We start from the raw sequence: 26,667 nt of genomic DNA, 5'->3' as shown, positions 1-26,667 counted from the left end.
CCTAGGTTGGGACGAGTAAGTATCTAGGGCCTCCTGACATGATGCTCTGGAAATGACATAACATCGCTTCTGTGGCACGCCTGTCTCAAATGCACAACCCAAATTCAATCAGGAGAAGTCATCAGACAAACCCAAACTGAGGGACATTCTATAAAATAGTAAACCTATACTCTTGGAAAACATGGGAGGACAAAAGTAGTTTCAACTTAAGGGGGACTAAGGAAACATTACATACTTACACACTCAGTCCTGGATGGATCCTAGACCTGGGGCTGGGCGGGGAATATATAAAGGACATTATTGGAACAACTGACAAAATTTGAATATCGACTACGGATTAGGTAACAGTACTGTATTAATGTTAAATTTCTTGATTTTGTTAAGTGTGCTATGTATAAAACAATGTTCTTGTTCTTTGGAATACATTTGGGGTGATGGGTTTTTATCTTCAACTAACTCTCAAATGATTAAAAAAACCAATATAGTGTATATATATATACACATACACACACATTTTTAAATGCCCACCAAAAGTCACTGTGTGTAAACAATCTTATGAGAAGGGAATTAGAACTGAACGGTATACTGGCAATGTTCAGGAGGATGTTGCTGGAATAGATAAAGTTTCATTTTAAAGTTTTCATAATTCAGATGGTAACTGGCTGAAAATATATGAGGCAAACCAGTTTCAACAGCAAATAACTTTAGCCAGAAGTCACAGAAATATACAAATAGTTAATATTCACTTTTAAAGTCAGAAATTCCAACTCAGGTGACAAAGCAATTATTTCATAAGCGCAGAATATTATAGTTTGAAGGGAACTTTGAGATTACTTGATCTAACTTCTATTCAAAAAAGAAGGATGTCACTCCATAATAAATCATTTTGATTGAAAATACAAAACAATACCAAATGTTACATTTACCTTTTGTAGCAAATCTCATGAATAACCTATTTCCTTTAGCAAGTTTGTTAGCTGGACGAAGATCGTTTCTTAACAAAGACTCCTCTTCTACCTGAGACAACGTGTCCAACTTAAGAAAGAAGAGTATTTTTAATATAAAAATTAAAGTCCTTTTGATATTTCTTCAGTAGTAAAGCTACCATTAAGAAAAGCATTCTACCTTTAGTACTTCCAAGCATTATAGCACTAGTTCCGCTGTAGAATTTCTAACTCAGAGGTTTCCCCTGCCCACCTTGTCTAAAAGAACAGTCTCCATCATTCTCTATCCCCTACTCTTTCCACAACACTCATCGCCACCTGACACAGTATGAGGTATCTGTGCATCAGCGTATCCTCTGCACTCCCTGCTAGAATGCAGGCTCCGAGAGGGCCAGGACTTTGTTTTGCTTGAAGCTATATCCCTAGCACTTAGAATATGGTATATAATAGGTACTCAGTAAATATTTTTTAAATGAATGCATGTTAATATTTTTAACAATAGTACATAATCCATTAGGAAGTATGCCATTACTTGCTGTTTCTTCATTTTACCGATTAGATAACACTTCAAAGTACTTCTCAATAAAACTATTTTCTTTTTTTGTAGAAGCATGAGTACTGTTCTAAGATTTCAAGGTGAATCGCTATATCCACACGAACTTAAAGGACAAGAGCCTGGTGCACCCTCAGAAGGTCTAATGGTGAAAGCTAGAGAAAAAACACAACTAAGTCTTTAAGCTTCATTTAAAAAGACAGTAAGCAATTTTTTACAATAACTTTACATCTGTCTTTCCCCTATTACTAACCTCTACATCACTTGAGTTCTCATCTTCAACCTCTCCTTCTTCAGCTTCATCATCATCTGAACTGTCTTCCTGCTTGTCTAAAATGGAATGTGAAGGACAAGATGAAACAAGATAAAATATTTCATATAATGAGATACAGGATGAACTATCATATAATTTTAAAAGTCCAGTATTTTCTCCTATTTCCTGATGATCTCAAGCATCACAGATTAGTTCAGAAACACTTGGTGATGAGATGCTATATAGAGCTCTGTGTAAAGAAGAGGACTTTCAGACCCCAGTTCCCTCCTTTGTGTTCAGTTACCTTTTTTCCTCTTCTCAGCTGACTTGTCCTCACTGGCATCCCTGCTTCTTATCTTATCCTGTGCAGGCAGAGAGCTCATATTGATAAGTGCTCGTGTGGCTGTCATTTCATCCAGCCAAACTACATTACCTAAAATAAAATGTAAAACAAGACATTACATGGCATGCAAATGGTAAGCTTCTTGAGAGCAGATTCTGCATCGCATTCATCACTACAGCCTCATCCAGCAACAGATAATCATCAGTAAATATACAAACCAACTAACGAAAAGAAATATAGGCCAGGCATGGTGACTCATGCCTGTAGCCCCAGTACTTTGGGAGGCCAAGGCAGGAGACTCGCCTAGATTGAGATCATCCTGGGCAACATAGTGACACCCTGTCTCTACAAAAAATACAAAAGCCATGGTAGCATGAGCCTGTAGTCCCAGCTACTTGGGAGGCTGAGGTGGGAGGATGGATTGAGCCCAGGATATTAAGGCTGCAGTGTGCCAAGGTCACACCACTGCACTCCAGCCTGGGTAACAGGGTGAGATTGTCTCAAAAGAAATGAAAAGTTAAAAATAAATAAAAAAGAAAGACAGAAAGAGAAAGAGAGAAGGAAGGAAGGAGACAGAGAGAGAGATGAAAGAGAGCGAGAGAAAGAGAGAGAGAGAGAGAAAGCACTTTGGGAGGCTGAGCCGGGCGGATCACGAGGTCAGGAGATCGAGGCCATCCTGGCTAACACGGTGAAACCCCATCTCTACTAAAAATACAAAAAATTAGCCAGACGTGGTGGTGGGCACCTGTGGTCCCAGCTACTCGGGAGGCTGAGGCAGAATGGCATGAACCTGGGAGGCGTAGCTTGCAGTGAGCCAAGATGACGACACTGCACTCCAGCCTGGGCGACAGAGTGAGACCTTGTCAAGAAAAAAAGAAAAGGGAAGGGGGGAGGGAAGGGGGAAAGGGGAAGGGGGAAGGGGGAAGAGGGAAGGGGGAAGGGAAAAGAGGGAAGGGAAAGGAAAAGAAAGAAAAGGGTAGTAAAACCTCTCTGATGAAATTAGCCTAGAGCTGCATTTCCAAACTGGGTTCCACAAAATAACTTAAGTATTCCATGAAAAAGAGTTGTTATATTAAAACTACTTGGAAGAGAACACAGGTAGTTAAACATTTAATATGTAAGTATTAGCAGTTCTTGATAACTGTCAAATAAGTTTGGACTGTCCTTTACGCTACCGCCCCCTACAGGGAAGCCCTTTGCTGTTCCTTGTCAGGACATACTAAACGAATTCCCCCTTCATCATTCCCATTGGGAAATGTGGGTGATGAAGGCATCCCTGGGGTATGTAGAATGGAGGCATGACAGCCAGTTGGCTTTGTAGCAACTAATTTAATGTGCCCCTTTAAGGAAGATAATTTAGCAACAAACGGGCTTTGAGAAATCTTATAGAAAATAAACCTCTTTAACTCTGTTTAAAAGAGTATTTCCCAAAATTATATGTCCCCTGTACCTCAGTTTGGGAAATGAAAGTCTGAGGCTCTCACTTCTGTTACTAATGTGCCATGTGCCCTTAGGCAAATCTGTTCCCTCCTCTGTTTCTCACATTCTGATAAATAATACAAGATAGGTGAACTACATCATTCTGAGAGTCCCCCCAGTTCTAATATACCTTAGCCACAGTTTTAATGACTTAAATCAGGGTTAGTAAACTATAACCCGCAAACAAAATCTAGCCCACCACCTGTTATTTACATTTGTACCAGCTTTATTTAGGTATAATTAATGTACAATAAACTACACATATCTACCACCTGTTTTTGTTTTTGTTTTTTTTCTTTTTCTTTTTGAGATGGAGTCTCACTCTGTTGCCCAGGCTGAAGTATAGTGGCACTTTCTTGGCTCACTGCTGCCTCTGTCTCCCGGATTCAAGCAATTCTCCTGCCTCAGCCTCCTGAATAGCTGGGATTACAGGTGTGCATCACCACACCAGGCTAATTTTTGTATTTTTAGTAGAGACGGGGTTTTGCCATGTTGGCCAGGCTGGTCTTGAACTCCTGATCTCAAGTGATCCTCCTGCCTTGGCCTCCCAAAGTGCTGGGATTACAGGCGTGAGCCACTGTGCCCGGCCTACCGCCTGTTTTTGTAAATAAAATTCTACCGGAAAACAGCCAGACTCATAGTTTATGTATTATTTATAGTTGCTTTCATGCTATCACAGCAGAGCTGAGTAGATGTGACAGAGACTGTTAAGCCTACAAAGCCTCAAATATCTGCATTCCAGCCCTTTAAAGAAAAAAGTTTGCCAATTCCTGATTTGGATAGTGTAAGTTAAACAGAAAGAAAAAAGGAGAAAAATGTTTCACTCAGTCATGTTTGTCTTTCAATGAAAACATCTTCCTACGATAGCAGCTAAGAAAACCAGGCTGCCATCTAGGGTGCCACCTAGCAGGTCAGCCAGCTGGCAGCAAGTAAAGCCAGATTAGAAGTGAGTCAAGACAAGAAGCCAGCAAAGCAGTAACAAGAGGTCAGGCCAGACTTACAGTAAGCAGGCAAGTTAAAAATTACAGTTGGCCCACAAGTTGGAAAGCTCATGGGTTAGGGCAAGCAGATGACATTCTAGAACACACAGTTCAAGGCAGGCAGAAATGAGAGGTCTAGTCGAGTGTTTAGCTCTAGGTCATTCTGTCTATTCAGAATGACACTCTGTCCAGTGTCTATTCTGGTCTATCTCTAGGTCAGAGACACAGGCAGAGTCAGCCCTCTGAGTAACGGTACAGAAGGCAGTAACGACAAAGTCCAAGGCTCTGAAAATGCAGCCCCAAGTCTATGCAGTTGGATCCTCTCCTTTATTGGGAAAAGGTGAGGGTTAAAGAGGCCTCAATCAAGAACGGCAGATTCAGATGCCAGTAACCCACCTCCTAGAGCCCTGGCCACCACCTCTCAGCTGACGTGGGATACTATGGGGTATGAGCTGGCAGACTGGTAAGGACATGCTGGGTTTCACTGCTCGACAATTTTTTCTCTCCTGGACTAACAGAAGTTAGGCATAAACAAATAGTATGGGCCAGAATCATTCACCATCTCTGATGGCAAGAACTCTTGAAAAATCATCAGCAAAAGCATATTCACAGGAAACTCAGGTGTACTTACAGGAGGTATCATCCAACCATTCGATGTGAGCTGGAGGATATTCTTTAAAATAGGAAAAGACATCTTGGGTGCTCATCTCATCTACTCCGCAAATATAGATTGTCTCCAGTCTCACCTTGGGGATTGCTAGAAAGACAAGACACAGAAAAGATGATAGAATTTTCCTGCCCGCAACTGCACGTCCCATCCGCACTCCTTCCTAACAGTTCAGACAACACGAGTTTAGAAAGAAACATGCTGAGAGAAACTACAATTATTTCAAAAGAGCACGAGACATAACAGTAAAGTAAACTATCTTAATTTTTATCACTCAACGACAGCATTAATTCAGAACAGGCGTATCAGGCTCAGAAAGATTAAACAAAGGGTGTTGATAAAATATGTGATACCTCTCCCCACATTAATCTGTAGCAATCAGAGCACTATCAAGCTCAACAGGAGTATTTGTTGAAGTTAACCAGCTGATTCCAAAATTTTTAAACGTATGTTAAAGAAAAACGTGCAGTAGTGGAGACAATTCTGAACGAGAAGAGATGCTGCCCGTGACTATGTCAAACCATGAAACTAAAGAGATCCTACAAGTCAATTAAGAAAAAAAAGACAACCCAAAATAAGATGGGCAAAGGACATGAGTAAGCAATTTACATAGAAGGAAATACAAAAGGCCAATAAATATATGAGGAGATGGGTTGACTTCATTACCAATCATTAACATGCACATGAAAACAAGAAGATACCAGTTTTCACGGACCAGATTTTACATCTTATTTCTCCTGCGTCTCTGGTACTTGAATCGAGATATCTTACATCTTTTAGTGTGAAATGTTGGCAGTAAGTAGGGGAAAGAGTTACTTCCCCGGCTGGTGGGCATTGTCACTCTGAAGGGCAAACTGGAAGGGTCTATTAAAAACGTAATTTTGCACATGCCCTACAGATCTAGGAATTCTATTCCTCAGTATTGACCCTAAACAAACACATACATGTGGGTTCACAAAGTAGCTCACACGAAGATGTTTGCTAAGGCACTATTTCTAATAACCCAGTAGTTACCAGGGTAATAAATTATGCTTTATCCACATTATAAAATATTATGTGGTGAAAAATGAGATAATTATATACCACAGAAAGATACTAAGATGCATCACAGAGTGAAAAAACAAGTCGTAAAAAATTACATGCAAGGTGATGACATTAAACAATACCAGACATTTACTAAGGGTACATATTTATGTACACAGACACTTAGAAAAGGCCAGTATGAGTCACACTAATAACTGCTGTTACTTCTGAGGAGGCAGAAAGGTTGAACGCTATGGTCAAAAAAGAAACTTCGCCTTATCATGACTGCATACTTTTTTTGTTTTTTGAGATGGAGTCTCGCTCTGTCGCCAGGCTGGAGTGCAGTGGCACAATCTCGGCTCACTGCACCCTCCCTCCGCCTTCCGGGTTCAAGTGATTCTCCTGCCTCAGCCTCCCCAGTAGCTGGGACTACAGGCACACACCACCACACCCGGCTAATTTTGTATTTTTAAGAGGTGGGGTTTCACCATGTTGGTCAGCATGGTCTCCATCCCTTGCCCTCGTGATCCACCCGCCTTGGACTCCCAAAGTGCTGGGATTACAGGTGTGAGCCACAGCACCCAGCCAATTGCGTACTTTTTTTTTTTTTTTTTTTTGAGATGGAGTTTCACTCTTGTTGCCCAGGCTGGAGTGCAATGGTGCGATCTTGGCTCACTGCAACCTCCGCCTCCCGGGTTCAAGCTATTCTCCCGTCGAAGCCTCCCGAGTAGCTGGGATTACAGGCATGCGCCACCACGCCAGGCTAATTTTGTATTTTTAGTAGAAACGAGGGTTCTCCATGGTGGTCAGGCTGGTCTCGAACTCCCGACCTCAGGTGATCTGTCTGCCTCGGCCTCCCAAAGTGCTGGGATTACAGGCATGAGCCACCGTACCCGGCTTTTTTTACTACATATTTTACGTACATTATCTCCTTTCATCTTAATTGCAAAATATGTAAATATATCAATAAAAAATAAACTTAAGGTCGGGCGCAGTGGCTCATGCCTATAATCCCAGCACTTTGGGAGGCGGAGGTGGGCAGATCACGAGGTCAAGAGGTCGAGACCATCTGGCCAACAAGGTGAAACCCTGCATCTACTAAAAATACAAAAATTAGCCGGACATTATGGCACATGCCTGTAGTCCCAGCTACTTAGGAGGCTGAGGCAGGAGAATGGCGTGAACCTGGAAGGTGGAGCTTGCAGTGAGCCGAAATCGCACCACTGCACTCCACCCTGGCGACAGAGCAAGACTCCATCTCAAAAAAAAAAAAAAGAAAAAGTAAATTTAAAATATCTACATATCTACTACCTAGCTTTATGCTTAATTCCTTATAAGATCTCAGGCACACAAAACATGACATATGAAACTGGGGCCCATATTACCTCTCCACATCCCTTCTTTCCCTTCCTTCTCTGAAGCAATTCTGTCAAGGGAATGGTTCATGGGTCCATAAAAAATAGAAAGAATGAATAAGATCTACTGTTTAATAGCACAGTAGGGTGACTACAGTCAATAATAATTTAATTGTAAATTTTAAAATAACAGAGTGTAATTGGACTGTTTGTAACTCAAAAAGACAAAAGCTTGAGGGGGCCGGGCACAGTGGCTTATGCCCGTAATCCCAGCACTTTGGGAGGCCAAGGTGGGTGGATCACTTGATGTCAGGAGTTCGGGATCAGCCTGGACAACATGAGGAAACCCCGTCTCTACTAAAAATACAAAAATTAGCCATGTGTGGTGGCATGTGCCTATAATCCCAGCTACTTGGGAGGCTGAGGCAGGATAATCACTCAAATCTGGGAGGCAGAGGTTGCAGTGAGCCGAGATTGTGCCACTGCACTCCAGCCTGGGCGACAGGGCAAGACTCCATCACAAAAAAAAAAAAAAAAAAAAAAAAAGAAAGCTTGAGAGGATGGATACCCCATTCTCCATGATGTGCTTATTTCACGTCACATGCCTGTATCAAAACATCTCATGTACCCCATAAATATACCCACCTACTATGTACCCACAAAAATTAAAATAAAAAAAATGTAAAAAAGAATTTAATGGCCGGGTGCGGTGGCTCACGCCTATAATCCCAGCACTTTGGGAGGCCAAGGTGGGCGGATCACGAGGTCAGGAGATCGAGACCATCCTGACTAACACGGTGAAACCCTGTCTCTACTAAAAATACAAAAAAATTAGCCAGTTGTGGTGGCGGGCACCTGTAGTCCCAGCTACTCAGGAGGCTGAGGCAGGAGAATGGCATGAACCCAGAAGGCGGAGGTTGCAGTGAGCCGAGATCACACTACTGCACTCCAGCCTGGGCGACAGAGCGAGACGCCATCTCAAAATAAAATAAAATAAAATAAAAAATAAAAAGAAAAAAAGAATTTAATGTCCATTACTACCAAGCATGTTTTTACATGCTATTAACAAAATTTAAAATTTTTTTTAGCCCATCCTTCTTCTGCAGATATATGCTATTACTTCTATTAAAAACAAAAAAAATTTTACAAACAAAAAATGTGTTTAATAATTTTAAACACATAATAATTCTAAATCTCAAAGAGTTAAGAGATGGGTTTAACAGGAGCCCATGTGAGTGTGGCCAGACTAACTCAGTTGAGTGCTTTCCTGACATCCCAGATTTAAAAAGATAAAGATACCATGAAGATTTATGAATCCAGGTGGGCATGGTGGCTCACGCGTGTAATCCCAGCACTTTGGGAGGCTGAGGTGGGAGGACTGCTTGAGCCCAGGAGTTCGAGAGGCCAGCCTGGGTAACATAGGGAGACCCCATCTCTACAAAAAATTTTAAAAATTAGCTGAGTGTGGTGGTGTACAGCTATAGTCCAAGGTACTCAGGAGGCTGAGGTGGTAGGATCGCCTGAGTGCAGGAGGTTGAGGCTGCAATGAGCCATGATCGCACAACTGCACTCCAGCCTGGGCAACAGAGTAAGACCTTGTTTCAAAAGAAAAAAACACCATGCTCAGCAAATTTTTTTATTTTTTGCAGAGATGGGGTTTCACCATGCTGCCCAGGCTGGTCTTGAATTCCTGACTTCAAGTGATCTGTCTGTCTCGGTCTCCCAAAGTGCTGGATTACAGGCGTGCACCACTGCACCCAGCGCCTGCATCTCTCTCTTTTTTTGTTCTTTGTATCTTTACCCGCTTCTTTTGAACAGGATTATCCATTGCCCAAGTTTTGATGTGTACGACTTTCCCTAAATTAAAATAGACATGTGAGGCTGGGTGCAGTGGCTCATGCCCGTAATCCCAGCACCTTGGGAGGCCGAAATGAGAGGATTGCTTGAGCCCAAGAGTTTGAGACCAGCCTGGGCAACACAGTGAGACCTTCTCAGTTTTTTTTTTTTTTAAAAGACATCTGAGGCCAGAAATTTTGTTCCTTACACTCTTTCCTGTTTGCTTTTAAAGTATTTCTTCACCTGTAGGTTTTTTTTTAATGTTGTAATGTTAGAACAATGTTATGATGCCCTTGATAATTATTTTTGTCATTTTTTGGTCTTTGTTTTCTATGCTAGTCTCATTTAAAATTAATTATTTTGTCAGATCAACAAGTCTTCCCGATGTTTTCTCCCTAATCCTCAGTCTGTTTCCTCTACTATCACTCGGGGCTCTCCTTGCTTTCTGCTGCCTTCTAGGAAACCATCTCTTTACTTCCCTTAGGCTCTTTCTGTTCCAAAGTCATGGCTTTTAATTCCAAGAACCGAGAAGGCCCCTGGACTCAATAAACCTTATCCGCATTTAGGCCTCTGTTCACGATTGCACTGCCAGTCACTAATAAGGATTTCCTGGGGTTCCCTAGAAAAGAGAAGGTAGCGAATTTTAGGTGAGCATAACTCGCCAAGGCACACATGTAGGAGAGAGACAGATTACAATGAGAATGGCACGAATCTGAACGACTAATGCCAGGCTATACAGTAACATGGAAATGCTGACCGTAGACTGTCCAGGAATGGAAAAAAAGCAGTGTGACTACAAAGAAGAAAAACAAAAGTTCACGGCCATAAGAGATTAGAAGGAGACACACAGAATGTTGACAATGACTGGGTTTGGATGGTAGACTGTAGGCAACTTTTCTTACTGTTCTATGTTCCAAATTTTCTTTGGTGAGCATGAACTGTTTGTAAAAGAGCTAATGAAGAAAAGATTAGAGTCCAGAGAGAACAGGCTCATCAAAAATGCTGACAGCAGGCTGGGCGCGGTGGCTCACACCTGTAATCCCAACACTTTGGAAGGCCGAGGTGGGCAGATCACCCGAGGTTGGGAGTTCAAGACCAGCCTGACCAACACGGAGAAACCTCGTCTCTATTAAAAATACAAAATTAGCCAGGCGTTGTGGCTCATGCCTGTAATCCCAGTGCTTTGGGAGGCTAAGACGGGAGGATCACTTGAATCCAGTTCAAGACCACCCTGGGCAACACAGTGAGACCCGTCTCTAAAAAATAAATAAATAAATAAATAACCAAATCTTTCCCACAGGAAACGACAACAGTTCCGTAAGAAGCAAGCTCCAAGCCTGTGGATAAAACAACAACAACAACAAAAACAAAAACAAAAAGAAGAAGAAAGCCACACTAACCTCATTTCTTTTTGGTAGGGTTTCCAGGTCAAGAAATTGAGAGAATACATAGATGGTGCTCTATTTCAAGTTCATTAAGGCATGTAATCCAGTTCCTCACGACAGTAACATGAACTGTGGGCCTTATGGTAATAGAATAAGACTCATGATACTGGAAGACACTGCCCACCCTTCACCAACCACTGGATGAAGAAACAGAAGCCGCGCGTACACAATGGAGAGCAAGAAGCTGAGGAGTAGAGCCAGGAACTGAAAGGTAGAGTTTTGATGAAAATGTATTCAACAGACTGAAAGCAGAGGTTTGAAATCAACAAGATGTAATTTAATAGGAATACATTTAAAAGCAATTTTTTAAAAAAAGTGCCTCAGGCCAGGCGCGGTGGCTCATGCTTGTAATCCCAGCACTTTCGGGAGGCCGAGGCGGGCGGATCACGAGGTCAGGAGATCGAGACCACAGTGAAACCCCGTCTCTACTAAAAATACAAAAAATTAGCCGGGCGTGGTGGCGGGCGCCTGTAGTCCCAGCTACTCGGAGAGGCTGAGGCAGAAGAATGGCGTGAACCTGGGAGGCGGAGCTTGCAGTGAGCCGAGATTGTGCCACTGCACTCCAGCCTGGGTGACAGAGCGAGACTCCGTCTCAAAAAAAAAAAAAAAAGTGCCTCAAGTACATGATGAGAAAGGCTGTTCTGACAGGCACAATTCCTGGGAAGAAGACCAGAGTGCCTTGGCTGCATATAGGATGAGTGCAACACTGAAGTGGCTGAGACAGAGACAACGCTGAGGAACAGTCCTGCCATTCTCTCGGGAATCCAACCATAACTGGAACCCATATCTCGCCTCAGGAAGAACATTCAGCAACAGCAAAGTGTTTAGAGAAGGGAGACCAGAAAGTCGCGACACATGAAGCCACGCTGAGCGAATGGGCAGCAAGCCTGTGCTTCCACCACCCGAAGGGCTACTGTGGGCAGCAAGCCTGTGCTTCCACCACCCGAAGGGCTACTGTATGAAAGAACCTCACAGTCACACGGTAACTGACAGACAGAAATTACTAGAAGGCAATGCTCAACACAAATAAGTATCCAAAAATAAAGTTGCCTGCCTCATAAATAGTTCTCACACCATCACTTAAGAAACATTCAGGCAGCCGCCAAAAGACCATTAGGAAGTTTGCCAAAAGGCCTGCAGGGCTGGGCAGAAGGTTAACCTAGATGACCTCTGCGGTCTCTTCCAACCATGAAAGTTTGAATCTTCGGCATAAAGTGACTGAAGCTTTTTGACACTGAATCATTCAAATGTAGCAAGTCACTCTTGATGCAGAATAGTCTAGTGTATCACATCCCAAACTGTTTGAATGCTGGCAGAGCAGTTAGGAGCACAGGTTTCAGTCAGATCAGCCTTTGAACCTCAGCCTTGCTACTTACACAGCTGTGGGACTATGAGCAAGTTTCCCAACCTCTCAGCACCTTAATTTTCTCCTCAGTGAAATGGAAATAATCAACACCTTCTCCTCACAGGGCTGTTGAAAGGATAAGTTAATTACACAGCAGAGCGACTGGCACATAGTAAGCACTTAACAAACGTTATCTTTTATTATTGTTGTTGGTATTAATAACAAATAACTTGAACTTGACGCCTAGTGTGGATGCAGGAGTCAACATGCTTATTCCAATTTCCTCACTCGCCCAAGAAGCTAGGTCACTTAAATGACAGCTGGGAAGATGGAGAATACCAGATGATGATAATAAGTAACATTAACTGGGCACCCGCCATGTGCCAAGCGCCACTCTACGGACTGTAACATTTTGTTAGAGTCTCCCAGCAGCCCTATAAGAATTTCTGTCATTGGCCGGGCACAGTGGCTCATGCCTGTATTCCCAGCACTTTGGGAGGCCAAGGTGGGTGAATCACAAGGTCAGGAGTTCGAGACCAGCCTGGCCAACGTGGTGAAACCCCGTCTCTACTAAAAATATAAAAATTGGCTGGCCGTGGTGGCAGGTGCCTGTAATCCCAGCTACTCGGGAAGCTGAGGCAGGAGAATCATTTGAACCTAGCAGGCGGAGGTTGTAGTGAGCCGAGACTGCGCCACTGCACTCCAGCCTAGGCAACAGAGTGAGACTCCGGCTCTCAAAAAAAAAAAAAAAAAAAAAAATCCCTGTCATCTGCCTTTCCAGATAAGGAAACTGAAATTTTTAGAGGCTAAATAACTTGCCTGAGGCCACAGAGCTAGAAAGTAACAAGTTAAGATTTGACTCCAGGTAACTGGGCTTCAGAGCTCATGCTCGTAACCATGAAACCAATGGTTCTCAATCCTGTCTGCACATTAAAAGTACCTGAAAAGATGGCCGGGCACGGTGGCTCACACCTGTAACGCCAGCACTTTGGGAGGCCGAGGCGGGTGGATCACGAGGTCAGGAGATCAAGACCAGCCTGGCCAACATGGTGAAAACCTGTCTCTTATTAAATACAAAAAATTAGTTGGGCATGGTGGTGTGCGCATGTAGTCCCAGCTACTTGGGAGGCTGAGGCAGGGGAATCACTTGAATCCGGGAGGCGGAGGTTGCAGTCAGCCGAGATCGTGCCACTGCACTCTAGCCTGGGCGACAGAGCAAGACTCCTTCTCAAAAAAATAAATAAATAAATAAATTACCTGAGAAGATATAAAAAGAGTAACTATCAGCCAGGCGCAGTGGCTCACACCTGTAATCCCAGCAGTTTGGGAGGCCGAGGCGGGTGGATCACAAGGTCAGGAGTTCAAGCCCAGCCTGGCCAAGATGGTGAAACCCCATCTCTACTAAAACTACAAAAATTAGCTGGGCACGGTGGCAGGTGCCTGTAATCCTAGCTACTCAGGAGGCTGAAGCAGGAGAATCGCTTGAACCTGGGCGGCAGAGGTTGCAGTGAGCCGGGATCACGCCATTGCACTCCAGCCTGGGCGACAGAGAGGAAAAAAAAAAAAGGCTGGGCAGTGGCTCACACCGGTAATTCCAACACTTTGGGAGGCCGAGGCGGGTGGATCACGAGGTCAGGAGATCGAAACCCTGTCTCTACTAAAAAATACAAAAAATTAGCTGGGTGTGGTGGCACGCGCCTGTAGTCCCAGCTACTCGGGAGGCTGGGGCAGGAGAATCACTTGAACCCAGGAGGCAGAGGTTGCAGTGAGCCAAGATTGCGCCACTGCACTCCAGCCTGGGCAACAGAGCAAGACTCTGTCTCAAAAAAAAAACAAACCAGTAACTATCCCTGGGACCTATCCAACTCCAACTGATATAAAGTGGTCTGAGATGGGCAGCAGGGTTCCCAGGGCTCAGGAACACTATCCTAGGCCATGCCACCTCCTGGACAAAGAATTGATTGAAATAAGCAAGCTTCCTCAGCTGACATCCCACGGCCGACCTTACTGCCTTTTTTAGGAATATCTTTAGAACCGTAAGACTGGAGTTGTATTTAAAAAAAAAAAAATTTAAATTAAAAGTTAACCCCAAAAGTGACCCTATTAAGGTAAGTATCCTATTTCCATTTTACAGACAAAGAGACTGAAACTAACAAGGCTCAAGAACTTGTCCTCAGTCACAAAGGAACTGAGACTAGATTCCACGAGGCTTTCGCACCCTAAAGAGCTCCAACAGATGTGAGAAAACACTTGAAGTGGGTGAGCAGAGATGCTCCATGGGGGAAGTGACACCTGACCAGAGATAAAGCCTGGGACAAGGAAGGGCAAATGCGCAGAATGAAAGGCATGAGCCGTATCAGAGGCAAGCCGCCTCAAGGAATGCTCTCAGGACCAGAAGTCGACAGGTGTGATAAAGCTATGACGCCCTCGCGGTAGAGTTGTGAGACACAGGGATGCTTGCGCCCGGCCGTGCAGGCACATGAAGGTCAAGCCACATCTGGCCTTCACAGGACTTCTCCTCAAACAGAAACCCCGCCCACGAGGGAAGCGAGGTCGTGTTTCTGACTCGAACTGGTCATGCAGGACAGAGTGAAGCAGCTTCCAGAGTTCAGCTCTGCATCCACACTGCTGTGCCCATTAGAACTGACTGAGGAGGGACGCAATATCAGTCGATAGCACCACATCCTACATTACACTAAGCAACAGAGCAAAGGAGTTAAGGGCAAGGCTTTAGAGTCAAAGAAACTGGGTGTGAATCCTGACTCCACCTTTACTAGCTACATGACCCTGGGCAATTTATTAAACTTCTTTGAGCCTGCTTCCTCCTTTATAAAATACGGACAAAAATATATTCCTCATAGAGTTGTTGTGAGCAACAAAAAAGAAAGAAATACGTAATGTGCTTAACAGAGTGGTAAAAAAGCAAGTTCACAACAAATAGCAGCTATTCTTTCAATCATTCAATATATTTACAGAGCTTTTGCTTTTATCAACCAAACAAGGCTAGAGAAGCTCATACAATACAGCACAGGCCTTTAACATGCACTCAGAAGGCTGCCTACTAAACCCTTTATGAACACCCAAATTTGCAAATACCACAGAGGGAAGCCTTCTGCATTCATGGATTTATATTAGAGTAGAATAATAAATAAGAACATAGACTTACTAAAAAACTAGTAATTTTTCCTTTTATTTATAAATTGCTTTAGAAAACTGTGGCAGATTACCATATATGATAATTCGGGGTGAGTTCTAGGGAGCAAAGTACCCCAACAAAATACAAAGATCAAATCAAATCACAAGTCCAACTGTAAGCACAGGCTTAAAACTCAGGGCAGGATTAGTTTAGCTTTCTCTGACAACAGGATATTACTGAGTGGTTTATATATGTCAGATATTCAGATTATCAATAGATTCAGAATTTTTTTTTTTTGACAGAGTCTTGCTCTGTCGCCCAGGCTGGAGTGCAGTGGCGCAATCTCGGATCACTGCAACATCCACCTTCCGGGTTCAAGCAATTCTCGCACCTCAGCCTCCCGAGTAGCTAAGATTACAGGCGCCCACCACCACTCCCAGCTAATTTTTGTATTTTTAGTAGAGACAGGGTTTCACCATGTTGGCCAGGTTGGTCTCAAACTCCTGACCTCAAGTGATCCACCTGCCTTGGCCTCCCAATGTGCTGGGATTACAGGCATGAGCCACCACACCTGGCCAACAGATTCAGATTATCAACAAAAGTGTTAATGGCTTTTCCCCACGAATCTCAAAATTGCTCTAACTCCCCGAAAAGAAGGTCTCACTGTGATACACTTTCACTACACTTAAAGGCAAAGAAAAGTTAACACCTCTATGATAAAAGCAGAAGATGCGTAAGGGTCCTTAGAAGCACGGGTTCGAATCTCAGCTCTGCCACTAACTGGTTTTTCTGGGCCTCCTCAGAAAAGACAATCTCTTATTCCCCAGCTCTAACATCTGAGCCAGCTGACAGCATCTGAACTTTAAACAGGTGACCTCAGAAATGGAGCCTTCACAGGTCCCTTCTCACAGGAGTGTTTGGATAAGGAGTGGACACCCAAGGCAAGAAGCATGAGGCGATGGCAGGGAAAAGTCAGTCTGGGGAAATGTGGACAAATTTCCCGCAAAACACCCTGTACCTTTCTTCATCATGTCTCGGTCCAAGGCTACATTTCTTTGGGCGAGATTTACTTCCGATCGAAAATGGAAGCGCTTGGCTCGCTGCTCTTTCTTTTCAATTGCTTCCTAGAAAGTACAGAAAAAGTGAAAGTAGTAAAATATGGGGAAGGCAAGTTAAACGACAAATGCATCATGATGGGTCAGTGACAAACCTGAAATAAAAAAGAAGAAATAAGCAACACTACACCTTGAATAAGTTTTGCAGAGACCTGGATATTCACACTCAATGACTGGGGGGATACGTTAATATTGCTGTAATTTGCAACCATCTCCAACCTAACACAGCCTATCACTGTGCCTGGGACATAGTAGGAATTCAGTGAGTATCTGCTGACTGAATGAATAGTCCTTTACAGTTTATGAAGTTATATGACACTTCATTTGTTATTATCAACTATGCCAACAAATTACAACTAAACAATTTCAACATCCCAATTTTCCAGGTGCAGAAATGGAGGCACAAAAAAGCAAAAAGGTTTGCTGGAGATACTTCAGCTAGTAAGCAAGCAGATCTGATTCCAGTGCTATTTCTAGAAGCCCACCTACAACCATTTCACATTGTCTGTGGGCAATGGTAATCACACCTATCACGCTCTTCCACATTATATCTGTCTGAGCAGTCCACTCCCTAAAGCTAGTCTGTTTAAAAATAACACCGAAGCAAAGAAACTCTCCCTCCTCTTCCAGCCTCGTGTCCATGGAATCACCAGTTTTCATCTTTAAGTGATAAGAACCACTGACGCTTCACTGAAAAAATAATCAGCTTTGTTAAGTTTCTTCTAAGAGCTAAAATAAACCCAGGTCCAACTGTGGGTTTCTGATGGCTCTTAGGAGCCCTTCACTAATTGGTTTTGTTTGTTTGTTTTTTGTTTTTGAGACGGAGTCTCACTCTGTCGCCAGGCTGCCGCAATCTCAGCTCACTGCAACCTCTGCCTCCCAGGTTCAAGAGATTCTCCTGCTTAGCCTCCTGAGTAGCTGGGATTACAAGCACGCACCACCATGCCCAGCTAATTTTTGTATTTTTAGTAGAGATGGGGTTTCATCATGTTGGCCAGGATGGTCTCCATCTCTTGACCTTGTGATCTGCCTGCCTTGGCCTCCCAAAGTGCTGGGATTACAGATGTGAGCCACCGTGCCCAGACCCCTTCACTAATCATATATTGACTTTGCCACACTAATTGAAGGTCTGACTATAGAGAGCTTGTGGGGATTGGTAAAGTTGCAACACTTCTCTTATTTCTCAATAGTTACGCTCATTTTCTTCACTGAAGTCTTCCCAGTACAAACAACAATTTACCTTCCTTTAGAAACAAAGTACTAACTCTGAGACTATCAGCGTTTTCCCATATACCTGTTTCATATAATGGCAAACAGTGTAAGATTATGAATAGTTTACTTTTTCAATTACAGTAAGAAAAGATTTTCACTTTATTCTCTTTTCTTGTCTAAAAGATGACCAATTCTCTTTTTTTTCCTGGGCCTTTAAGTGATTGGAAACACACAGAGACACAGATAAACCATAAAAAGGTTAGCTGGGCATGATGGCATCCACCTGTAGTCCCAGCTACTCGGGAGGCTGAGGCAGAAGGATCAATTGAATCCAGGAGGCAGAGGTTGCAGTGAGCCGAGATTGCACCCCTGAACTCCAGCCTGGGTGACAGAGTGAGATTCTGTCTCAAAAAAAAAAAAAAAAACACTATAAAAAGGTAGGCATGAAATATATTTTTATTTTTGCTTTTATGTATTCAATATACCAATATATACTATTATTCAGAAATGTAATACAAAATTCTGTTCCAAACTTAACTGCACACATTAAAATCAGAAAAAATGTCTAAAACGGAACACCACTGATTAAAGCAACTTACAGGTATTGACTATATATAAGGAAAATAATAGGCTTGACTCTATGAGGTGCTACAATGAAGGTGGTAATCTGGTAATAGCAATCTATTAGATACAAGGCAATAGTCTTAGGTAGTGAGAATAATTCACTTGACTTGGGCTTCAGACTTTAGACAGCCAGGCAATCGGGAAGTCCTCTTTTTCTGGGTCTGCAGCTAATGAGGAATAAAGACTATTAAGGGCCTATTATGCCGGCATGGTGACTCACACCTGGAATCCCAGCACTTTGGGAGGCTGACGCAGGTGGATCACCTGAAGTCAGGAATTCAAGACTAGCCTGACCAATACGATGAAACACCGTCTCTACTAAAATTACAAAAATTAGCCGGGCATGGTTGCATGAGCCTGTAGTCCTAGCTACTCAGGAGGCTGAGGCAGGAGAATCACTGAAACCCAGGAGGTGGAGGTTGCAGTGAGCCGAGATCGCACCACTGCACTCTAGCCTGGGCAACAGAGCGAGACTCCATCTAAAAATGGGGGGCCTACTATCTGCCAGGCACTTTTCATGTTTTGTTTCATTTCAAGTGGAAACAGTACACATTTTTTTAGAAATGGACATACCATTTTAAAAAGCATTTCCAGTCCTGGACATTTTCTTGGAAATGGTTCAACACAGGTATCTAGGTAGAATGATTTTATCTTTTCATGGCTGTAAGAACACACAAATGCTGCCTGGACCGTTTCAGGATGCATGAAGACATCGCTGTATAACACAAACATTTTTTTTGTTGCCCACGCTGGAGTGCAGTGGCACGATTTCAGTTCACTGCAGCCTCAACCTCTCAGGCTCAAGCGATCCTCCCACCTCAGCCTCCTGAGTAGCTGGGACTACAGACCTGTGCTACCACACCCGGCTAATTTTTGTATATTTTGTAGAGACGGGTCTCACTATGTTGCCCAGGCTGGTCTCGAACTCCTCCCTGGTCCCAAGTGATCCCCCCACCTCAGCCTCCCAAAGTTTTGAGATTACAGGCATGAGCCAAAACGCCTAGCCTAATTTTTTTTTATTTTTTGTAGAGACAGGGTCTCACTATGTTGCCCAGGCTGGTCTCAAACTCCTGGGCTTAAGCGATCCACTTGCTTGGCCTCTCAAAGTGCTAGGATTACAGGCATGAGCCAGTGTGCCTGGCCAATAACACACATTTTTTTAGAAAAAAAATTTAAATCCAGCAGCAAAAGAGGAAATATTTACTGTTAAGTCCTAGGGATCAAGTTCATTAAGTTCACTTGCTTATCAAGCTGAATAAATAAATCATAGCCTGTCTTACCTTGGAGGTGACATCAATTCCAGTGATGAAGCTGCCAGCCTTGTTTTCATATCTTCTGCTTGTGTCCTAACACAAAGGGGAAGGAGAGAAATTCAGACAGCAATTGAGGAAAAACCTATAATAAAAGTCGGCCTGATAGCTGCTGGTTCTTTTTTCCTTTTTTTTTTTTTTTTTTGCGACAGTGTCTTGCTCTGTTGCCCAGGCTGGAGTGCAGTAGAATGATCACAGCTCACCGCAGCCTCGACTCCCCAGGCTCAAGCCATCCTCCCACCTCAGCTGGGCCCTCAGGCATATGCCACCATGCCCAGCTAATTTTTTTTTTTTATTTTGTAGAGACAGAGTCTCCCTATGTTGCCCAGGCTGGTCACCAACTCCTGGGCTAAAGCAGTCCTCCTGCCTCAGTCTCCCAAAGTGTTAGGATCACATGCGTGAGCCACCACAACCAGTCTGGTTCTTTTTGCTTTTTGTTTTTTGAGATGGAGTCTCACTATCGCCTAGGCGGGAGTGCAGTGGCACAAACTCGGCTCACTGCAACCTCTACCTCCTGGGTTCAAGCGATTCTCCTGTCTCAGCCTCCTGAGTAGCTGGGATTACAGGCATGTGCCACCACGGCCAGCTAATTTTTGTATTTTTAGTAGAGACGAGGTTTCACCATGTTGGCATGCTGGTCTCAAACTCCTGACCTCAGGTGATCCGTCTGCCTCAGCCTCCCAAAGTGCTGGGATTACAGGCATGAGCCACCGCACCTGGCCAGTCTGGTTCTTTTTGAATAGTCATTCTTTTCAAAACCCTTCCCCACCCCTGACAACCTTTTATTTAGAAGCCCCATCCCAGTGATTCCATGGTATCAATCAACCACTCCAATAAGAAGATGAGAGCCTGTCCAAAAACTGAAGTGATTCCATCAACTGCAAGTACCCATGTAAAGAAAATCTAAAGGCTTTTGTGGAAAATGTCAAAAGATGAAGCACAGTCACTTAGCTCCCCAACCTAGTGTGAACAAATTCCTCATGCCCAGCCACCAGGTGGAGCACAACCATCCACCTCAACGCAGAAGGTCCAGCCTCACCTAGAACTCCTGAGGCAAATACAGCACAGTGCAATGCAAAGGGGATGGGATTTGGAAACCAAGCGAGGACTGAAGCCTCAGCTCTGACGGTCACTAATTACAGGACACTGTATAGTTTCCTTGACCTCTCTGGGTCTCAGTTTCCTCCGTGGTATCTACCTGCTTTCCTGACCTCTTTTACTGCCCTTCCATTAGTGCTACAGAACTCTCCAACAATCCTGGACCCATCCCAGAGCATCTGTGCCTGTTACTGGCCCTGCTGGGGGAACTCCTTTTCAATCTTCACAAGGTTGGCTCCTTTTTGTCATTTAGAGTTTATATGGAACATCAACTCCAGGAGGGAGGTTGAGCTTGATCAAGCACCTAGGGCTGTGCCTTGGTACATAGTGGGGGATGCAATAAATACATGTTGGCCAGGCACGGTGGCTCATGCCTGTAATACCAGCACTTTGGGAGGCAGAGGCGGGTGGATCACCTGAGGTCAGGAGTTTGCGATCAGCCTGGCCAACATGGAGAAACCCCATCTCTACTAAAAATACAAAATTCGCCGGGCATGGTGACACATCCCTGTAATCTCAACTACTTGGGAGGCTGAGGCAGAAGAACCGCTTGAACCCAAGAGGCGGAGGTTGCGGTGAGCCGAGATCGCGCCATTGCACTCGGCTACTCAGGAGGCTGAGGCAGGAGAATCGCTTGAACCCGGGAGGCGGAGGCTGCGGTGAGCCGAGATCATGCCATTGCGCTCCAGCCTGGGCAACGAGAGCGAAACTCCGTCTCAAAACAAAACAAAAACCATGTTGAACTGAATGACTAAAGGGATGATAACATCTACTTCACAACTGCAGTGATGTTTATTTATTTTGGTTTTGTTTTTGAGATGGGGAGAGGGGAAAGGGGGGAACTCAAAGGGGTCTTGCTATACTGCTGAGGCTGGTCTGGAACTTCGATTCCTCAACAGCTGGCACTCAAGGCGTGCATGGCCAGTATATTTAAGTGACACAAGGTAGTGAATGGTAAATGCTACTATATTAGCTGTTGTTAATCATAATCATAACGTTTGCCATCTCTAGCGATCATACCTTAACCTTTCTCCGTAACTTCAGTCTAAATATGTTGACATGTGGTCAAAAGTAGTTCACGTTAGGTGAGAAATTAAGGGGAGTCATCCAGGCCTGAAACCAGCTCTAAGAACTGGATATACAGCCACCAAGTCACAAGCAAAACACCTCTCACCATCCCCAGCGCGGTAAAGGACGGACCAAGGATGTCTATTGGTCGTCTGCTAGTTTGCTTTCATTAAGAGTCAGATACTGGGGCCACGGTGTAGGTGCCATTGGAGCTGCGGCGGGGGGGGGGGGGGGCAAGATGACCCTGAAGTCACGACAGAAACAGTGAGTTTCTGCTGCTGACAAATGCAGCCCTCTCAAGACAAAGAGCGAGTGCCATGTTTCCCAGATACAAATTCCTCCGGGGTAAGACCCACAAGGAGACCTGCTTGCTGGCGCCACCCAACAGCTCCTTCTGGGCTGCCCCTGGTTCTGTTCCCGCCCAGGGCTCCCCCTTTCTCTCATCCTCCCAGCCCCTCCTCACTCACCCCCTTGCACAGCACGGCTCAGAGGGGGCAGCGGAGGGGGGTCCTCAACTCTCTCCCAGCTCTCCGCCACCCCCTCCAGCCCACTTAACACCCATTTCCGGCGCCCCGGCGTCCTTTCTCTCGCTCCGACTCCCTCCTCCAGCCCGGCGTCCCCGTCCCCAGGAGGCTGGCTCCCTCCTCTCTGGCTCCCCTGACTTCCCCGGCTGGGGCTCCGGCCACCGCCCCTTCCGGCCCCCTCCGGCGCTAGACACTAGCCCCGCGACCTCTTCCATGCCCCCCGACCCCCGCCCGTACCGGGATCAGTTCCTTGAGCGACCGCCGCACGGGCACGATTTCCAGCTCGCCCTCCTCCACCTCCATGGGCTCCGGCTCGCCACGATCAACACCGGACTCCACCTCAGGGGACGGGAGCCCCAGGGCCGACCCCGCCGGGGCCTCCGCCTTCACCGACACCCGCAGGCCCCGTACGGCCGCCATCGCTGCCTGCCGGCCGCACCACTGAAAGCTCGCCCCTCACGGCCGCCGGCTAGAGCGCCGCTGCCACTGGCCACAGAGGAGCTGCCGCAGCTACCTAGAGCGTCGCCGGCTTCGGCCAGAAGGCCGCCCTCGGCGCCGCCGCCCCCTAGTGGCGGGAGGAAACCGGACGGGCTGCGCGGGCGAGACCTGGGGAGGAGAAGGCGGGACTGAGCTGGGACGGGGGCGGGGCCTGCGGGAGCGACGGAGCTTGGAGGAGACCGGAGTAGTCAAGGGTTACAATGTAGCTGCGCCTTGAGGCTAAACCTGTACTAAAAGCCAACTTTACTGAGCGATCACTATGGGACAGACACTTCCAAGCTCTCGAACCCTTAGAACAACTCTATGAAGTAGATCCTATTATGACCCCCATTTCATATATAAGGAAACTGAGGCATAGAAATTGACCCAAGGTGACGCCATTTAAGGGATAAAAGCTGGATCTAAGTCTTCCAGAGTTTACAATGAGCCTTGATATATCACCTCTGGGCAATCTGTAGGTTTATAAAGTTACTTGCCTTGCCAGTCTTTGTCTCTTAAAAGTCTCCCCAAAATTGGCGCATGTTACATACACAAAAATTGAGACTCCAAGAGGGAGGGACCTGCCCAGAGGCCAGAACTTGGACGCCGATTTCCTCACTCCTGAAGGTGCCATCCACTGTAGACCTGTGAGCATAGTTTCCTGCGGATATTTCTAACGAGAGCCTGGTGGAGGAGAGGGGTTGTTTACGCGTCCCGAGGGTGTCACTGATCAGCTGCTGTTCTGAGTCCTGATTTTCTTTTTCTTTCTTTCTCTTTCTTTCTTTCTTTCTTTCTTCCTTCCTTCCTTCCTTCTTCTTCTTTTCTTCTTTCTCTTTTCTTTCCTTCCTCCCTCTCCTCTTCTTTCTTTCTTTCTTTCTTTTTTTTGTAGAGACAGGGTTTCACCATGTTGGCTAAGCTGGTCTCAAATTCCTAACCTCAAGCCATCCACCCACCTTGGCCTCCCAAAGTCTTGGGATTACAGGCGTGAGCCACCGCGCCTGGCCTGAGTCCTGATTTTGCATCTTACTCCCTGGGTAAACTTGGACAGGTTTTTGGGTCTGTTTTCCCATCTGAGGAGGGCATAGGTGAGACCCTACAGTCTCTGAGGCCCTGAGGCCCTACCAGCTCTGACCATGGAGGAGCAAATAATGATAAACCAAGGAAGAGCATGGTCAGCATCAGACACACCTGGGTTTCGAGTTGGCTGGCTGTGCCCCATCCACCTTAGGCAAGCTGCTTAGCACTTTGGAGTCTCAGTTCCTTCATCACTAAAATGGACCATTACCTACCTCCAAAGGAGGTCGTGAGGGTTAAATGTGATAGTTTATATGTAGATACAGGGTCCAACAGAAGGGAAGCAGTACATCACAGTTTTTCTTAAATTTGGGCTAAACCACAGGATAAACACAAGACAGAGCTCTTTAGAGGACTAGTTTTATTTGATGAATGGGACACAAAGTAGTTTTAAAAATTGGGTTGAGGCCAGGCGTGGTGGCTCATGCCTGTAATCCTAACACTTTGGGAGGCCAAGGTGGGTAGATCACGAGGTCAGGAGATCAAGATCATCCTGCTAACATGGTGAAACCATGTTTCTACTAAAAAAAAAAAAAATTAGCCAGGCATGGTGGCATGCACTACTCGGGAGGCTGAGGCAGGAGAATCACTTGAACCCGGGAGGTGGAGGTTGCAGTGAGCCAAGATCATGCCACTGCACTCCAGCCTGGGTGACAGAGGGAGAGTCCGTCTCCAAAAAAAAACAACAAAAAAAATGGGTTCAATGCATACATAGAATACATGTGGGTGTGTGTGGGTGTGTGTGTGTGTGTTTAATTTCAAACAAAATGTATAGTTGGGGTGGCCAGCTATAGGGGACAGTCACAGCCCCCACCATTATTACTAGGCTTGTGGGGTTAGGGGATGGGAGAGGAGGAAGCAATCCCTCCTCAGCTATGGACACCAGGAGGCCAGTAGAGAAGGCTGGGCAGGTCCCTCTCCCTCCTGGGGAGGCGCGTTGTTGCTTGAGGACGCAATTCGGTGAGGATTCAGTGTTGCAGTTCGGTGCCATTCAGAAGAGCCCCAGCGCCCTGGCACACCAGCTGGCAGGTACATGACGAGTCCAGGACAAGCCGGGACATCAGGCAAACATCAAGGCTCCTAGGCGCTTGTCAGGAAAGCCCTCCGTGCCTTGCTCTTTGTGGTCACCTTAGTCACCATCTCCCACCCCCTTTCCTGTTCTCAGTGCAGCCTGCTGAGTTGGAGACAGAGAATTTAGGAAGGTGGTAAGGGCTGATTTTCAAAAAGTTAAAAAACATGACTCTCAAACAGATGTAAAATGAGCACGTCAAAGCTGTTATCCAGTCACTAGTAAATGAGGAAACCAGTAGAAATAGTAAGAATAGTTTGAAGGGGAACTTGAATGAATATGTGGTTGGTCAGTCAAAGAAATGCTGAGATGAATCTGACAAGGCAAGTTAATGTCCTATAAGGCAAGAAACTATAACCTCCGGGATTCCCTTTACCACCAGACAGAAAACATTTGCATTACTACTGGACAAGAATTATTTACTTGTTTTTGTTTTTTTTTTTGAGACGGAGTCTCGCTTTGTCACCCATGCTGGAGTGCAGTGGCGCGATCTCGGCTCACTGCAACCTCCGCCTCCCCGGTTCATGCCATTCTCCTGCCTCAGCCTCCCGAGTAGCTGGGACTACAGGCGCCCGCCACCACGCCCGGCTAATTTTTTGTATTTTTTTTTTAGTAGAGACGGAGTTTCACCGTGTTAGCCAGGATCTCCTGACCTTGTGATCCACCTGCCTCTGCCTCCCGAAGTGCTGGGATTACAGTCATGAGCCACCGCACCCGGCCACTTGTTATAAATTTTCTATAAACCTCTACTCTCATTTGTAAAATACCCTAATCAATAGTGCATAAGAAGTCAGACAAAGCTACACATCTGTAGAGAATCAGATGGTTCCCCAGGCAGACAACACCTGGCACAGTACCAAGAGGGCATTTTCCTTCTTCCTATTTCCAAAGTCTGGATATATGTTTTTTTTAGATGGAGTCTCACTCTGTTGCCCAGGCTGGAGTGCCGTGGCATGAGCTTGGCTCACTGCAACTTCCGCCTCCCGGGTTTTAAGCAATCCTCTGCCTCAGCCTCCCAAGTAGCTGGGATTACAGGCACATGCAACCATGCCCGGTGACTTTCTGTGTTTTTAGTAGAGACGGGGTTTCACCATCTTGGCCAGGCTGGTCTTGAACTCCTGACCTCGCGATCCACCTGACTCAGCCTCCCAAAATGCTGGGATTACAGGCATGAGCCACCGCGCCCAGCAATAAATTTTAATTAACAGAGAAAATCAGGAGAATGGGACATTGGGACAGACTGGAGAGAGAGTTTTAAGAAGGGAGTGATCAAGTGTCATGTTCGACCATAAGTTCACGATGGAACTTGTTTTGGGTCTAGCGGTTTGTTGGCCATTGGTGACTTTGAGGAGAGCACAGTCTCTGAAGGGGAAGGCGCATAAGTGGGGAGATTTGAGCCAGTGTACACAACTCTCAGGAGAAGTAGGCTAGAGGGCGGGGAGGATATTAACAGACTCTTCTAAAAAGTTCCTTTTCTGTGATTTCTTTCATTGAAATTGGTCACTCCCTTTCGTTTATTTTATTTATTTATTTATTTATCGAGACAGAGTCTCGCTCTGTCGCCCAGGCTGGAGTGCAATGGCACAATCTCAGCTCACTGCAAGCTCTGCCTTTGGACTCAAGCGATTCTCCTGCCTCAGCCTCCCAAGTAGCTGGGATTACAGGCATGTGCCACCACGGCCGGCTAATTTTTTTTTTTTTTTTTTTCTGAGACGGAGTCTCGCTCTCTCACCCAGG

At 45.3% G+C, this 26,667-nt stretch overlaps 1 protein-coding gene across 3 annotated transcripts in view; it reads right to left on the bottom strand.

Moving 5' to 3' along the window:
- The window catches only part of NCBP3 (nuclear cap binding subunit 3), a 44,174-nt gene extending 21,310 nt beyond the window's left edge, over window positions 1-22,864 (bottom strand). For 2 of the 3 annotated variants that reach the window (XR_010118312.1, XM_055256166.2), the window contains exons 1-7: window positions 22,548-22,797; window positions 19,591-19,656; window positions 16,378-16,483; window positions 5,184-5,309; window positions 2,055-2,183; window positions 1,751-1,827; window positions 927-1,035 (exon numbers count right to left, since the gene is read on the bottom strand). Coding sequence is in view for 2 of the 3 variants with exons in the window: in XM_055256166.2 (XP_055112141.1) it covers window positions 927-1,035; window positions 1,751-1,827; window positions 2,055-2,183; window positions 5,184-5,309; window positions 16,378-16,483; window positions 19,591-19,656; window positions 22,548-22,730 (796 nt within the window). In the remaining variant the exon portion in view is untranslated. Of the gene's footprint in view, window positions 1-926; window positions 1,036-1,750; window positions 1,828-2,054; window positions 2,184-5,183; window positions 5,310-16,377; window positions 16,484-19,590; window positions 19,657-22,547 lie in introns of all 3 variants that reach the window. The other variant, XM_055256164.2, reaches the window with a different exon arrangement.
- Between the last annotated feature and the right edge of the window lie 3,803 nt (window positions 22,865-26,667).

Source organism: Symphalangus syndactylus, chromosome 20, assembly GCF_028878055.3.
Source record: "Symphalangus syndactylus isolate Jambi chromosome 20, NHGRI_mSymSyn1-v2.1_pri, whole genome shotgun sequence".
Taxonomy (NCBI): domain Eukaryota; kingdom Metazoa; phylum Chordata; class Mammalia; order Primates; family Hylobatidae; genus Symphalangus; species Symphalangus syndactylus.
Note: the sequence above shows the minus strand (reverse complement) of the source record. Positions and strands in the feature narration are given on the sequence as shown.